Source organism: Spodoptera frugiperda, chromosome 27 (genome assembly GCF_023101765.2).
Source record: "Spodoptera frugiperda isolate SF20-4 chromosome 27, AGI-APGP_CSIRO_Sfru_2.0, whole genome shotgun sequence".
NCBI lineage: Eukaryota > Metazoa > Arthropoda > Insecta > Lepidoptera > Noctuidae > Spodoptera > Spodoptera frugiperda.
The window spans coordinates 198238-215531 of NC_064238.1; the positions used below are offsets into that span (position 1 = coordinate 198238).

Below are 17294 nucleotides of genomic sequence, written 5' to 3' on the forward strand. Positions count from 1 at the left end.
GACGAGCATGCAGGAAAAGACTGATTGACTGTTGAAGAAGTGCAAGAGGTATGTAAAATTCGTAGCAATTGGTGTTCCGCTGTCTCTGCCTACCTCCGTGGGAAACAGGCGTGGGATTATGTTTGTTACGTAGTGAAAAAGGAATTTTATATTAGTAACAGTTTAGTTTAGTTTCAGTTGTGTAAACACGGATCTCCAATATTATGATCGTGTTTATGATTCACAAGTTATGATAAAAAGTGGGGTTTCCTATAGAGAAAATAAAAAACCAGCACTTGACCAACTTTGTAATCGATCACTTGATGTTAATTTTAATACACACATTACAAACACATCATACACATATTTACACAAGTTGTAGATCTGAATTACTTACATATAGGTACTTTTTAAAATAAAGCGTGGGCTGAACGTGACACTTGTAGCGGGTTTGATTCTCGCACGGAACAACTCTTGTGTATGTGAAATTGTATGTTTGTAACACACACTCACGACACAGGAGGAAATTCTTTAGGACGACCAAGGAAAATATGGATTAGATGAGGTTTGTGAAAGAAAAACAAGTAATACATAATTTTCTTAAGTTGTACGGTTTAAATGAGCTCTATTGTACCAATCAAGCCTTTACGTTTAATATCCATAATGGAGTTTGTGGAAAGAATGATAATATAGTATGGTCATCAAGATAAATGCTACAGTGTGTCGGCTGTACACTCCTTACGATTTAACTATACAGTCCGACTGTACAGTCGTTAGATGTGCGCCATATATCTGTCGATCTGTCATTAGGAAGGGGGCAAAATTCCAATTACTAAAGACTCAAACCAACAAACAAACCGTTGAAGAAGTTTGTGATGCAGAGAAACAACTCCGATACGATAAATATTATGAAATAACTACAAACAAATACTTCAAACAATAAATTAAAAAAGATTGTACCAGAAGCAGACTAATATTAAAGAAAATTAAACACATTTTTGTTGTAAAAACCCGACTGAAATCAATTAACAGAGTTAACAGAATATCTTAGTCATTTTCCTGTAACCTATAACCCAGCAATTATCACATGTCTTTCATAATAAAATGCTATATTTATATCTTTTTTTATGTAATATATACATATATGTATCTTCTCTTGTTTATCTATTGTTTGTTTTCTTGAGTTTAAAAATACATAAACATTTATACCACAGGTCAATTATGTCAATCTTCTGTAATATAAATTGCACTGGTTTTTTATGTGTCAAATTATTTGTTTTTGATGAAATATATATTATTGTATCGGAACTTGTATAAGAATAAATATGAATTCTTATCTTGTTGCTATCAGCTCTGTGGGGGAACCATACTTGGGCATAAATGGGTCGGCTCAACCGGAGTGATACCACGGCCTCACAGAAAACCGACGTGAAACGAACGAAGTGAGGTTACTGAAGAATTTTACCAATCCCTGATTCTCCGATTCTTAAATTGCCAACCCCCAAAAGGCCGGCAACGCACTTGTTATTTATTTTACACTTTATATACATTATACAAAGGTGGACTTAATGCCAATTTGGCATTCTCTACCAGTCAACCTTGGGGTGATGCAGAGAGACAACAGTAGGTGTAACTTGTGCCTCTGGTGATTCGGGTGTCCATAGGCGACGGCGATTGCTTACCATCATCCGGTAAACAAATATCCCCATTTGTTTAGCTTATATCATAAAAAACCCAACAAATCTACAATTGCGATAATAAGTATCAGGTTCGAATTCTGGACCTGCCAAAGTAATTATAAAACTAGTGACGCGCGCTTTTTTAATAAAGATCAACAGTAATCGATCCGTATTATTGGTTGTAAATAAATGTCGGTAATGAAGTGATCTTATTTGCCTATCAGCAGTCAGGGCTCTGGGGGTTCCCGTCTCTCGATCGTACCTGTCGCGGCACAAGGCCGAACCACTGACCGTGCTGTTGCCATGGTTACCGCAACTTCGAGGTGACGGATATTCTAGGACATATACAAAGGCTTAATTATGTGTAAATATTTTTGCACTAGGATCTCAGATTAAAAATCAATCTAAAGATTTTCTAGTGATTTAGCTTGAACATTGATTTGATAAGTATTATCAGAGTATCAATTTAACTACTTACTACATGTAATGTAAGAAAAAATTTAAACATAAAAAATGGTAAAAGAAATATTTAGGTGTCAAAAATATAGCTAGGTAGACCCATTGTTCATGTAACCATACGCTAAATGACGATTACAAGTCGACTGCTTGAATCTTGCGTAGAAACCATCAAAACTGTCCACCACGTGTCATTTCACGAATGAACAATGGGATTAAGTCTGCCATTGATGGGTGATTATGAATTAGTAATCACCAAATCATTAGTTACAGTAACTAAAGCAAATTAATTAAACCTTACTCATTAAACTATTGGCCTTATAATTAATTACTGTCTGTTGCGTAAACGCAGGTACGGAATGATATCGTTTGCGGTTACCGTGGTTAAACAAAACGATTGGTAGTTAACAACACAGGTTAATTGTTCTAAGAAAACATGATTATAATAAGTACAGGTGAAGTTATTCGCGGCGGGATTTTGTTCTGATTGTTTTCCGTGTAATTATGAGAGGTGCAGAAATACCTTACGTCTCAACTAATGACTTATAGAGGTAGGTAATGGTTGCTATAATTATTGGAAAATGACGTAAATGAGACTTGATGTCACGTTTTATAATCCCCGAAGGGATCTTACATGTGCTAAACCGTAGTGCTAAACAGTGTTTTTTTATACAGATTTTGGTTTTATTTTATGGTATTTTGAATCTTGTCACGCACTGGGAATAATTTGACTATCTGTGTTCTATCTATGAACTTATGAAGCTAATACAAAGAGAATTGTGTACTGTGGCGAATTAAACCGGTCTCTATCATATTCAAATTAAAAAGATGTAGATAGTTTAAAAGCGGTCAAAAAGTGGCGAATTAGAATTTAGACAATTTGCAACGTATTCGTTTTTCGTAGTATAGGGAGTCCATGATGGAAAATAGAAAGGCGCGTGGTTTGGAACTTCTCATGGTTCTATCTATATTAAAAATACAAATTTTATCTATTAGTTTGATAATAGAACCCAAATCCGATTTGAACTAGTTCAATGAGGTAAGCAGACATGAGTTGTTATTTACTGTAGGTATATAAAATTCCGATATCTATAGGTAAATCATTATATTTGTTTAACGAAACACCGACAACCTTAATCCAGGATTAGGAAAGAATCTGGTTTATGTTGATATTGTTAATACTTCTAATACAATAATTGCCTTTTTATTGAGTAATTAACTTGAAGTGAATGTTAATCATTGTTATCTATTAAATTCTTTAACTTTGACATCATTTTGTTTTTCGTCATATTCATTCATATCTATATTATTATCTACTTTTATTACTTAAAAAAGTAGGTAACTATACCAAATTAATTAATTTAGAATTTGATAGTCAAAAAGAGGTTAAGTAGGTTCGAGAATCTAATTCCAAACCCTTTGACCAGCAATCGCTATTATAACCATAGCACTAACGAGGAAATCCTTATTCTTAATAAAATATATAATTATTAATCTATTCCAATCCATAATATAATAATTGAGTAAAAATACATTTCGTAGCAACGGATTACGGGCCGCATTCTAAATGTAGACGCTACGTGCTACGTCGTAGTACCGCGTAGTACATCGTAGCGGGCACTGAGCTTATACGTAACACATTTATTTTGGGTTTATAATCCTTTAAATACAGTGTGTTTAAATTATGATCCTTGCTTTTAGTGTAATATTTTTTATAAACGTCTTTTCCTTTACCGTTAGTCAGCGGTGTCTAAGTAATATTAGAAAGTACAGTATATAACTCGGAAAAAGTCATATTGGTTCTTGCTGTAGGTGAGTTTCCACTATCATGCACAAGAAACATGCATTTTAACAATTATGATTTGAAATAGTATGTTTTTTAACTACCATACCTCTTAACTATTGATTGGCTACTAAGCATTGCAGGTTGCTGTCTCTGTACTCCAAATAACTCAACTGACTTTTAATTATTTTAACTGTATTTGTGGACCAGGATGTTCACACGCAGTTCTAGATTTGATTTTAATTAACAACAAAAAAAAAATGTATACATATATAAAAAATAGTAAAACGGATCTTCCAAAACCGCACATCAATTTATATAATTTATAACTTCATAATTATAATCAGTATGCAAAATATGGACATAAATTAAAATTCGACATCAATAGTGACATTATAATATTAATCGAGTGTAATAAAAGCAAATTAGTTTTTGGTTTATTTATTAAATAAAATTCCTGCCGTCAAGCATTTACTATAGTAGTAGTATTGTGGAGGGGACTCCCTCGGCCCCTTGGTAATCGATCTAGTATAATTGTGCGATAATCGATAAATATTACAATGTAGGTGAAATACTCCAATCTTAACCAGATTCGATTGAATTGTGCGCTTCAATAACCCTTATAATAATATTGTTATCAAATATTGTTAGATAATTTTTTCAGGCCTTTAAAACCACAAAGAAAAATAATTGCATGATTTTATAAACCTTAATCTGAAAAAAATATCAGCACTTTCTACCCAAAGCGCGGATCACTACTTAATCATACTCGCAACTTTGCGCTGCAAATCAATTACTATATGAATGACTATTACTGAAAGCATGCCGTATGACACTATGTACATTGTACAGTTTATCATTGATATTATAATATTACGTAAGTATTGCCACACTAACTTATGAATAAAGTGGTAAATCCACTAATCGCAAGTATTAGGAAGTGAGTCGTTATCAGTTTTAAAACAATTTTCCTGTTAATTATTAATTCACAGAGTACACAGTACACTGTTGTATTGTTATGAAATGTTGTTGCAATATATAAGAATTATGATGTTTAGTATAACACAATCATGTTAAAACTTAGGTTTTAAATTCGAACTATTTTTGACATAAGATATTTACTAATGGTATTTACTAATGAGCTTTCTGACGGCGGTCTAGTCTGCATGGAATTCAGATTCATTTTGAGTAGTTTCTGATCCTGTATGACTATTCTTGATTAAAAGCAGCGTACATATGTTAGACTCCGAAAGGCCAAATTTCATATGGTGAAACAAATTTTCACAACGATCCCGTATTTTCGGAGTTTATTTAAAATATTCAATGCAAACAAAGAATAAAATCTTTCTTTTTATATTAGTTTTTCTATACGATTTGAAACCGAACGGAAACTCAACATGTAGAACAGTCGATAGATGTCTTACAAAACACACCCACTTGGAAGATCACCAGTGATGATGACAGTGCAGTACCTTTCATCTCGAGAATAAGGTAAGCTAATGATCATGATTACATGATTTTGGGATAATGTCAGGTGGACACAAAACACATGGTTTATAAAGATCGTGGTGATGTCCACGCACAGGGCACGTCGACACACGCAAATCCAGCTATCCCGAACTAACAAATTTTTTAACACATTTCCAACTATATCTGTTTGTAATAAAGTTGATATTCAATTAAAGAATTTGTGTCTTTCGGGTACTTTGATGTGCGGCCATCTCCCACGGAGTGCGAGTGCCCGCACACGTAGATGATTGACATCACTGATAAGGGATTAATGTTATCAGTATCAGTTTTTATTGATTCATCACTATTCATCGACTGTGATCTTCCTTATGAGCTTATGGGAGCTGCATGATTAGTGTCTTGATACAAAGATGCCGTTAAATGGAAAATAACAACTGGTGTTGTTTTTATCTAGTGTTATTGAGAATTTTTGAGGCTCTGCGGATCGCTGCACCTATTGTCTAATTAGTAAATTCACGTCGCTGTACCAATTGGGTAAATTAGTCAATTCACTTAATGCTTTACTTAAAAACTCAGTGCTTTACTTGTCATGAATACAATTGCTAAGCCCGACAAATTAATTAGATTTTTAGGTTTCCTCTACACGAAAAGTAGCCTTTTTTCTTCTCCCGCCTTGGGTAAGGGAGGGAGTATCAGACTGACTAAGACTAGTACTGACTAAACACCACCCTGTTCCTTCTCCAGCTTTGAGCCAGAGCCCCGGTAACCTGTTATGTTGTCCGCAACTCACGGAACGCAACCGATGTGTTCCCATACTTAACACTGTTAACATAATATGAAGATATCTGTGTATTTATCTATAATGAAACCCTTTCGAAGAGCGAAAGGTACGAGCAATGAATGCAATGTGATAATTGCATAATATTTGTGTGAACGGCGTGTGTCATGCGATTGTTAATTATAATGTATCTGTATGTATCTGGTGATGGGGTTAGAGATCAGTTCTTCAATCACGAGGTTCTACATCGTGTGATAGTTAACTTGTCATTGACTGGATAAGATTGAAATTTATTAATTAAGGAGTACCTATCTATGCATATGGTGTGATCACCTATGATTTAAATATCACGCATTTCCATTACTGTCTTCAGTAGTAGTATAAAATTTACGTAATGTGGTATTTACAGGAATTTTATAAGTGAAAATACACTTTGGACCAGTTGAAGATCTTGTATCTACTGTTTTGATCTTGTATACCAATAACCGTGCTGCCGACAAAAAGTAATGTAAAAATGTTTGTTTTATATCAAACGATTTTAATTAGCTCTATTCTACCTATTAAGCTTTTTCGTTTGATATATCCATGATGAAAGGGTATAGTTGTAGAAAAAAATGATTATAATATTGTATGGTCAAATATCAACTCAATCTGTTGTCAGGAAAACCGTTTAAATATCTGAACAGTTAATAGTTTATTATCGACAATGATCTTTGCATGACTTTGTAATCAAGCTTTATAACATTGTCAAGATGACACTTTTATTTTAATAAATGTGTATTGGTACTGGTATTTATACCAGTCTACACTGAGCCTTAACTGTTCATGCAGCAGCCACGGCGTCCCTGACCGCACACCAGTGCTGCTGCACCAGCTAATCTTTATTGATGTAACTGATAATATCATGATATACAGTACATGTCATAAAACTATACAACATACATGTATTATTGTGGTATTAGTAATTTTGATATTGAATTCATATTGTCTATATGAATATTTCTCTGTTTCGATATAACGGCAAACGCTCTTTTGTAGAATAGAAATCAAGCAGTGGATTACCACGAGAGGGGATTATTGAATTTTATGGATTTTGTTCAAAGGTGTTTGAACAAATGAAAAATTACTCAGTTTATTTGAAGTTGAAGTTCCTAATTGTCTTATTATGTAATTGAAGTTTTATTTTGTTATGCTTACTTGGATTATTGGAATGAAAAATTAAAAACATAAGATTATCTTTCATCTAAAAAATTGTTTATTATTATTATAAATAACTTAATTGCTAAAAATACAAAAATCTTAATACTAATCATGTCCGTCGCTTAGCTTTTAAAGCTCGAGTACCTCCGTTCATTAATAATACAAATAAATAAAGAAACAAAATAAATAAGAAACCTATGAGATTCCATGCCTTTGGCACAATCGAAGACTAGGTCCTAATTACAAGTGCCTGAAATTCTTTAATTAAACCTAAGTAATAAATTACTATTTTACAATACGAGATAAATTAATAGGAGAGAGCAGATGCTAGATAATACAATATTTTAAACAAATAAATTCGTGACTAGACAGCAAATACTTTAGACACTAACTTACTCCTTAAGTACTCAACTAATGTAATAATTAACTATCAGATATGGAATAACTATTATCACAATTTAGGAATTGCGCATTACGTCGTGGTGCGCGCCGCTACTCTACCTACAATACTGAACTGTGATGTCGCTCCAATCATTGCGAAAATGCACATTAACGTTATAATAAATTACACTTAATTACTAATTAACTCACTAGCCTCGTAAGTTACAAGAGTTTCTTACACTAACGTGCGAGGTTTGATTCCTAGGGCGGGCAAAAGTGTAACTTGAGATGATAATGGCTATGAAAATTGTGCGTTGGTCAGTAGTGGTTGGCGACCACTACCACACCCGTACCCGCCCTCGCGGACACTGTTCAAGGAATATTACATCTAACAATAAATAATTAGCTACCTACAGATAATACGTATTTGAGTTACAATATTAAGTACATTAGACAGCAAACCAAAAAGTCATGGAATAAAATTAGCAACGTCTACTCACAGCACCTTTTGGCCCCATTTTGTCTTATAAGCTAAACAAATAAATAACTTACAAGCTATAATACTGGTAAATTCTGAACAATTAAGTCTACAAGACACTTGACTCAGTCGCGTTTTACGTATAGAGTAGTGCACGAGAGCACAGTCCCACCTCGTGACCGATGACTGTCGTGGCCAAATTTGTAGTGAGTCACGGCTCGACTCGCGCGTCACTGTCCGTGCCCCCGCACTAGTTCACACTAAGGTCTCTAAGGTTCACAACACTAGTCCCTCTCAGGTATCACTTGGTTGCCGGAGCGCGCTGCGCCCTGTCTCTAAGTGCACATAGCTTGCATTAAGCTCTTCTTCGCTGCTCGCATGCGCATTTAGACCGATTCCACCTCATATTCTGGTTCCGCTGTAACAAAACAAAACAAACATTGCTAACCTTGATCGGTATAACCAACTAGTTTGTCACTATGCTTTTAAAATGAAAACTATCGCTTGATATATATTAAAATCTTTAAACTGAAAGTTTGTTTCTGATAAAAGAAAAATAAAAAAGTGATAGTGACAAAGCAGATGTAAGAAAACTAAAGTGTAGTGCACAACAAAAGCCAAAGATCGAAAGACAATGGATGTCGGTAAATAATCGCATCGACACGGAGCGGGCGTCAGACATTTGCCGAGTATGTGGTTGTTGTACTTGCACATAGGCCAGTGTTGACTTGACCTCAATGCACATGCAAACACACCTAGACACTCAGACAACAGAGGTGGGGTGAAGGAGAAACAACATCGAGAGAGAAATAAAGAAGCGAGTGTTAACAGAGCGGGAGAGGAAAGTGCTGACGCTTGGGGCGAGGGCGAGGCATGCGCGTGCCCACACGGTACGTTAGTGCTGACAGACATCCATTATCTTACGAACCTTTTTCAGGCAACTGCGGCGTTCCTCCATGTTGGGACATTGACAGGAGCACTTACGAGGATTGTACACCCTCGGCGCCGCGCACTCCTCGGGCGACAGCGAGCAGCAGCCACAAGACACGTGCTCCACGATCGGGTACGTGGCGCACGTCTCCCGGTTGGTCTTCGCGTTGTATATTCGTATCTGCGACAATAAAACATTCGTTAACACCAAAGTTCAACCACCCGATTGACACTTGTTCGTCTGGAAATATCTGTTGGAGTCAGCTGAGTCATGGAGGCGGCTCTCGACAGTTATGTCATTACTTTAAGGACGGTGCGTGTTGCGCAACGCCGTACTCTTGTACAAATATAGTAAGCGGGTCAAGGATGCACCAGATTTAGCAGAGAGTAGATAAGAGATAGCGAGTGTGTACTTACGGGAATGTGTCGGATGACGGTCTCGGTGGCCACGCAGGTGCCTTCGTTCTCGTACTCGCAGAGGCCGACACAGCGCTTGACCCACACGGCGCGGGGACTGATCTGGGGAAACACGCTCACGTCAGCCTCACAATACAACGTTCTCACGCGACTCTAATCACCGCACCATGGCGGAACTACACCTACAGTATAATAATATCTCATATTTGACGATGACGAATTTGATTGTTAATCAGTTAAATAATGAGTCCCGACAGAGATTACTTCTGATATATAATAATTATCATGACGAAATTCTAGACCTCGCTTCGTCGACAGCATAACAAGACATGTCATAATGTCTGAGCAAATATTTGCCCAAAACATATGATGGAAGGATTCGCGTTTTTCTACTCAAGTCATTGGCATCTAATTATCGAATGTAGATAGCGACGCGTATGGGGTAATAAGGTCAGCAGATAATGTACAACAAGAGTTACTTAATTGTGTCATTATTTAACAATTGTGCATCTTAAGTCATTTCTTAATTAGAATAATTACTATAATGTTGCGTTTGAAAGAATGTACAACTATTTGTGTGTGTGTGTGTGGTATATTTACCTGTTCATGTGCAGCCTTCACCTTCAAGTACTCGAAGACCTCCTTGGGGTCTCCACACTTGGACTGTTCAATGATGTTGCCGCGCTCGCGCTCGTTGGCACCCGAGCACGCGACTATGGACAAAATCAAATAACAATTTTAAAATATTGTCAAAATTATTTGAAAAATATTTTTATTAATTTTAATATGAATGCTATTTGCCAAAAATATTTTCGATGCTTAAACCCTCTAACTTTTGCCGGAGAAGACGTTTAAAATATAAAATCAAAACAAACATTCACCTTTCTTAGGCATGGGTATGATATAATCCTCAGTACTCCTGGGGAACTTGGGGTGGTGCTTGTGTCCAGCCACCACCACGAACAACACTAAACACACAATAATTTTCGCCATTTCTTTAATGTTTATAATTTCACCTTTCACTTTAATTTATTATCACTTTACAATTTGATCACGATTTGTGAGCACTGTTATCAGTAGAGATAATCACGTGTTGTATTCACTGTCACTACGTGTTACTCGGTCGCCGGTCTGTTGGATTGTGGTGGAAGCCGGCGCGGTATGCTGTTATAAGGCTGAGCCTGACTCAACACGTGGGACCGCGCGGTGGGCACGGCACACGGGCCGTTGCGTCACCGCGCCGACGTTGTACTGTTTGTACAGCTGATCCTACGTCACCACGCTGACAACCCGAAAATTACCGAGCACTTGCCTCTGTTCCGGAATCTTAAGAATTTTGGACGGATCTCGGCACATGTTGCTACACTTGTTTAGAAAAAATTGGTACTCGAGAGAGTGGACCGAAATACGTCATTATTGAACGGAATTTCATCATAACGGATTATCTTTTAATCCTTTCTGTTATAATCATGAACATTATAAATTGGAAAAGTAAGTTTCACGATTGGCTATACTGGCTAGATTGCGTTAGTGTGCGTTGGAAACTCCTAAGGTAACTAGTTGGCGACACCGGTAATTTCGTGACGTCACGTGCAGTTTCCGCCGGCGCAGACGTCGGCGACAGGTGTAACTAGTGCTAGGAACAATTATCGACCAGTAAAGGGTCAATGTCAACCATGTAGGTACCAGCCTCATTAGGAAAATACCGAAGCAAATGTGAAAGTAGAGAAGAAAGTAGGTTCGATTATAAAACATGATGCAATACCGTAAGTTGGTTTTTGAACATGGGACAAACAGATTAGGGGAGCCTAGAACTTGCCATGACATATGTGGAGTGTAACAGTGTAAATAATGTAATAACTGCAAATGTTGCGTGTGATGTTTGCGCGGCGCCTACACACACACCCGTCGCCGGCGTCTGTCGCGGGCCAACCTACATTCCGCATATTGATTCAAGTTCACAAGTAGGTGCTACTGAAGCCACCGATTGTCACTTGTCTAGCACAACCAGCACTGACATCTGCTACTTACAACACCACGCAATATATTGTAATTCCTTAATCTCAACCACTGTGACACTACACCTTACCAATTACCTAAGCAGCTTAAAATAATATTGATCCTTGATCGGTTTGATATAGAAAAAATGTGGGGAATTCCTAGTCGGCAACATTGAAAAGCTGTTCAATATAATAATCATTTATTTGTATTCGATTAATTCACGTTATTGTTATTTATTGAGATATGATCTATGATCTAATTTGTAATCTGTACGTGCGCACGCGTTCCACGTAAACCGGCGCCGTCGCCCGATAACTTATCGCCGCAGTTTTTGGTTCTCTATCCCCAGTCAAAGTTCCTGCAGTGTTCATCTTTTAACCTTCAGACTTATGCCCTGCTTGCATCCTTCAAAACCATCCATATCATCACCAGTCAGTAACTGTGTCACTGCAGGCCATTTTTCAGATTACTCTGATAGATTCCCTAAGCACTGTACTTTCTCTATCTGCAGTAGAGAATTACCAAAAACATACCAATAATAAACGATTGTAAAAAATGTACACAATCAGAATTCATTAATGGAACAAAAAGAAAATTCGAATTTCCACCGTTTTATTCTGTTCTATATCTCTATATCATATGGGAAAACAAACACTATCTACTTCCGACACTACCTAGCATTGCGTTATGGTCATTTACCTGCTACCGTTCAGAACATGCGTCAAGTACCATGTGCTTCCCCTGAAACTTGTATCATCAATTAAACGCTCGCATCTATACATCAACTAAGGTATAAGGACGCGGAAGGAAATCTCTTAAGTCTAATAATTAATTATGTCATGTCATTTCCTTACCTGCATTTATAGTTTAGCTGTGTATTTAAAAACATTTCTGTTACAATTCAAGTTTTTTTTTTTTAAGGAATAAGCCGGTAAATGAGCAGACCTGATAGTAAACAATCGCCGCCGCCGATTGCGTTGCCGGCCTTTTGGGCGTTAGGAATTTAAGGGTTGTTAAGGAATCGGGGATTGGGAAGGAGGGTAATTGGACTCACACAACGAAGCGTTGTTTCACGTCGGTTTTCTGTGAGGCCGTGGTATCACTCCGGTCGGCCCGGCCCATTCGTGTCTAAACATGACTCTTCAACACTTATTACCGTTTACCGTAGTATAGTTCATTTTACCGATTTCCTTAATTAAGATTAGTGGACGTGTTTTAATGAACTTCCAACTAACATTAACAAATATTGCTGGAAATAAATTATGAAATCAAATAGGTAAAGCTGTTTAGTGTGAAATTTTCCAAGAAAGCTAGTGTATGTGAGTACACGTCATAGTTTAAATGTGGCGTGACGTCACACCTCACCGTGACTGGCCGGAATCTGAACCCCACCCCCGTGTCGGCTCAACTTTCAGTAGTTGTGGCGCAAGTCAAGAGTGACTTGTATAATTACCTTCTAGAGTTTTCTAGCACTCCAAAAGAATTTAAGAAAATAATGAATCCCATCTCTATCATCAAAACTTCTATCTTATTTATTACGTAAGTAAACACGACACGTGTCGACCGTGACACAAATCTGCAGCTTTCATCGTCATCTCAAACTTTCATAGAAAACTAATACGAAATGTATTTAATTAGAGATGATCGAATAGTTTATTTCATAAGAATTTATAATAGCACCAATGATTACGAAATATTGAACCAGTTCATAGCGGTTCACTGATGACGATGACTGGCAAAAAAATTTTGAGAGAAAAGTTTTACGAAGTAACCGTCTCGATTCTTTTGCCAATAGACAACCGGACTTTGATCCGTTTTTTTTCTTCTATTCTTTCGTTCACTATTGTTTTATTTAACTCATTAGGTAAACTTGTTGACAAGTTCTGTCATACTGCCAGCTTGTCAATCTTTGGCCTGGTCAGTATTGTAACAATGCCAGTCTTAATGTCTAATTGCTAGCCTTGACTTTTATGAATGGCTACTCTACTATATGAGCTTTTACTTTTAAAATTAGGCCAGTAAATTGGCTCAATTTTTTAAAAGAAGTAGAGCCAATACGATGTTATAATAAAATGTCTAAATGGGTTACCTATGTCATCTTTAATTTAGACAATAGTAAAATGGAGTTTCTTGCTCGTTCTTCTCCATTCGAAACTACACTTTGGAACGAGCACCTAACTTCACTGACGGATAAACTGACAGACTAATGTTTATCTCTTTCTTTGTTGACGTTTAAAAAGTACCTAAGTATATGGTTTAATTGGAATAAATGACTTTGACTTTGAATGTTTCTAGCCTAATAAAACAACATTTTTTATATGTAAAACTGGTATCAACATCCTCAAAAAATATAAAAAGCTATGACTTAATAAATAAAACGGTAATACATTCGTCATAAGCCTAATGATAAGGTACAATCATAACCGGTTACCTTACAAGAAAAAATAGCACAAGTAAGCGCTAATTATTATAAATTAGATAATCGTTATATATATCTAATTAGGTACATAATTAAATAATGCAACATCATTACTTCATTAGCAATTAAAAATATTAAATGTTCATTATAACGTAAAAAAACGCAACTCGTAAATTTCTAGAAAACAAAACTGATTAAACATCGCACGCGCCGTCCGATAAGGAATCTGCATTGATATCTTTGTATTTATATTATAACTTGTACGAGTGGAACTTTCATTCATTTTCTGATTCATACATACGTGGTTTATGTAATTTTCTTATCCCATATGAAGTAACTAGATTCAACTAGCGGCTTCGCCTGTGTTCCCTTGAGATGAAAAAGGTGTATTATTATAATAACTATTGTGAGACATACTAAATTAATTAAAAATCACGGTTTACTCACGTAAATTAATGGCGAAAATCTCTACTAGTATCTACTATTTAAGGTGTGTTTCTAGACCAGGAGCTACCTCTAATAAATAAATATGTACCACATATTTTATTATATATTAGTAATATATGTGTAACTTTCATTCAATTTGTGAATCATACATACATAGTTGATATAATTTTCTCCGTCCTATATGAAGTAATGATTATGTATAGTGACTCAGTAATATGATATTCTGTTAATATTAAATCATATTACATATTAACATTAGTGGCGTGTGCTGCCCCCTAGGGTGACCGCTTACATCACGTAATTACAATTACACACCGTTTTATGGCCAATTTGTGGTTTGTTTCTAACTACTGTTTGCATTGATTATAGGTTTAGTTTTATGTATTTTTATGTTTGTGGATTCATCTGTTTGCAAATTACTTTATTAGTGTTACTGGCGTATTCAGAGACACTTAATGATAACTATTCTATTAGTGTCAATTTTGTTTCGAAAACTAATGATTCTGAGTACGACGGTTATTGTAGTTTTATTTGATTAGGATCCTGATTTTAGGGATTTTATGTTTGCTGTGTTGTCTTCTTGTCTCCATGTGCAGATAAGCAGTGATTTAGTTGATAATTACTCAATATGCCTAACAAAACAATCAATGAGAGACCACGTCGATGCCTACTCACTAGAAATCAGTACAGGTGTGAATGACACCTGTATATTATAATCAAATGAATAGAAGAGATGTAACTTTTCACAGGTACTAGGTAAACCCGCTGACGCTTGTTGCTTGCCGAGTGTCGAACCTTGACACACGAAAACTGCCTTCTCACGAATTATGACGTAGCCACGGCGATACCATAGCGGTATTCATTGCACCACCATGAATGAATCCAACCAGTCATGTTTATAGGGAACACAATTTTCCATATTTTTTAACGACAAGAAAACTCGGAATGTAGGCTAATTGATGTTTTTCACGAAACTTATTATGTTTGTGGGGGAACTTGGTGTTTGAGGGCTGTGATTACTTGCATACTTATATTAATGCTAATTACTGAGTTCCCGGAGTGGCCTCGTTGTGCCAGTACTCGGTAGCGAGGTACTGACCGAAATCTTGGGCCTGTGCTTGAGCATGTAAGAAGGTCAGTGGAACAATGAAGAAAATATTCTCGTATGAGGTGGAATGTGTATGAAACTATTAACTGAATAATAAAAAGCCCTCGTGATATGTTCTTTAAATATTTAATTTTAAGAAAGTTTACTTCAGTACAAGAATAAATGAATAAAACTACGTTTAAAAAAATCCGACTTCAACACACGTGTTTTAACACGTGGTCAAGTGCGAACTTCCATTTTTTAAGTAGTGACATACATACTCGACGGAAAACGCACTTAGGAAGAACTTTGGAACGAGCACCGAACTTCATCGACAGACGGACTGACGGAAAATTTAATGTGATGTTTCAAAAGTTCCTTATTGAGGATTAATGGAAATAAATGCTTTGACTTTGATTTTAAGAAGCTTTGGACATAAACAAAAGAAGTGAGGTTTAGGCATAGGTATTTTATCAAGTTTTAGCCTGGAGACAGTGTAACGGTTATTATTGTTTAATATTATGTATGTTTATTACGTAATAGGTGTTTGTTTTTATTATCAGAACGCATCATATCGCACCACCCGTCGGAAGATCGACTATAACATCGATTTTGGTCAAAATATTCGATTAATTGCAGAGATTGTGTCACATTATTTACGTGGCGCAGGTGCCGATGATTAATTATTTGTGTTTAATACTTTGATATAATGCTTTCTATTTACCCATTAGGTAGATACACGTTTGTTGTTTTATTTTGATTCTAAGGAACTAAATCCACCAGAGATGTGTTATGCTACGTTGCTGTGGATGCGTTTGGTTTCCTCTAATCATATTCATTGGTAAACATAGCTTAGCAGTGGTGGAAACGGACTCGGTTAAGTTAGGTTTTAATATGCAAAGATGTGTGCTATGAATTCTATCCTACTTTGCGGCGCCGCACCTTCATAGCACATCTTATTTCTATAGCTACATAGCTTAGTGTCAGTGGAAACTTACTTGTTTATTTTACTTTTAAATCAAATACTGAAGGCAGGTTTCCTCTGCTTTAAAGTAATTCAGGAGATTGTTCCAGGTAGACGACCTGGTTAAGGTCGCAGGATGCAGCTCGCTTCCAACCGGCCTATCTAGAAGTCATTTGGGGAGGCCTATGTTCAGTAGTAGACTTATGGCTGATATGATGATGAGGCGAGACGAATTTTGATTCAATGATCTAATCGTTTAAAAATAATTTAAGATTTTAGCTTTAAGTGACATCCGCTTCAGTAACATCTTAAACCTACCAATATACGATGATAGTTATAAATGGCTGAAGATGAATCATTAGTAAATAATCTCCTCAATGTTGCTTTACCTCATAATTCTAACTAAATAATCAGAGGTGATATATGAGATAATTTGTTTCATTGACGATTCTAAGAAAAGTACCAAAAATATAGTCATGGTGACAGGCGTACACCGCCAGATATTCGCAGTATCTAATAATTTATCGGCTCCTGACTTGTTGATTGAGAAGCCTTGGTCTTGGTTTTGGTTTTGTTTTTAATATTTTTAAGATGACTAAGACTATTTCTTTTATCGAATTTTCGAAAATTTCTCAATAGTAGCACGGAATTTGGAATTGTGCCTATTACGTGTGACTTACAACACAAATGGTGAAGAGTAGGTGTACATTGTAGAGCGGCATTACGTGCCGTAATGTGCTCTGCCTGCCCTTCGGGGATAAATAGGCGTGATGATGATGGTTTTTTGGTTTTCCGGAAATTTCTAACGATAACACGGCCCTTACA

The 17294-nt window shown here is 36.2% G+C and overlaps 1 protein-coding gene across 2 annotated transcripts; it reads right to left on the reverse strand.

The window, feature by feature from the left end:
- Positions 1-7377: 7377 nt before the first annotated feature.
- LOC118263839 (balbiani ring protein 3) lies at positions 7378-10720 on the reverse strand. 2 transcript variants are annotated; one of them, XM_035576030.2, is made up of 5 exons: positions 10433-10720; positions 10152-10264; positions 9552-9653; positions 9133-9315; positions 7378-8622 (listed from the first exon to the last, which is right to left on the reverse strand). In XM_035576030.2, the coding sequence occupies exons 1-5, from the start codon at positions 10542-10544 to the stop codon at positions 8560-8562; spliced, it is 573 nt and encodes a 190-aa protein (XP_035431923.1). In that variant the 5' UTR covers positions 10545-10720; the 3' UTR covers positions 7378-8559. The 2 variants fall into 2 exon arrangements, with proteins under 2 accessions (XP_035431923.1, XP_035431924.1); XM_035576031.2 differs by having other exon boundaries at positions 9189-9315; positions 10433-10713.
- Positions 10721-17294: the final 6574 nt, after the last annotated feature.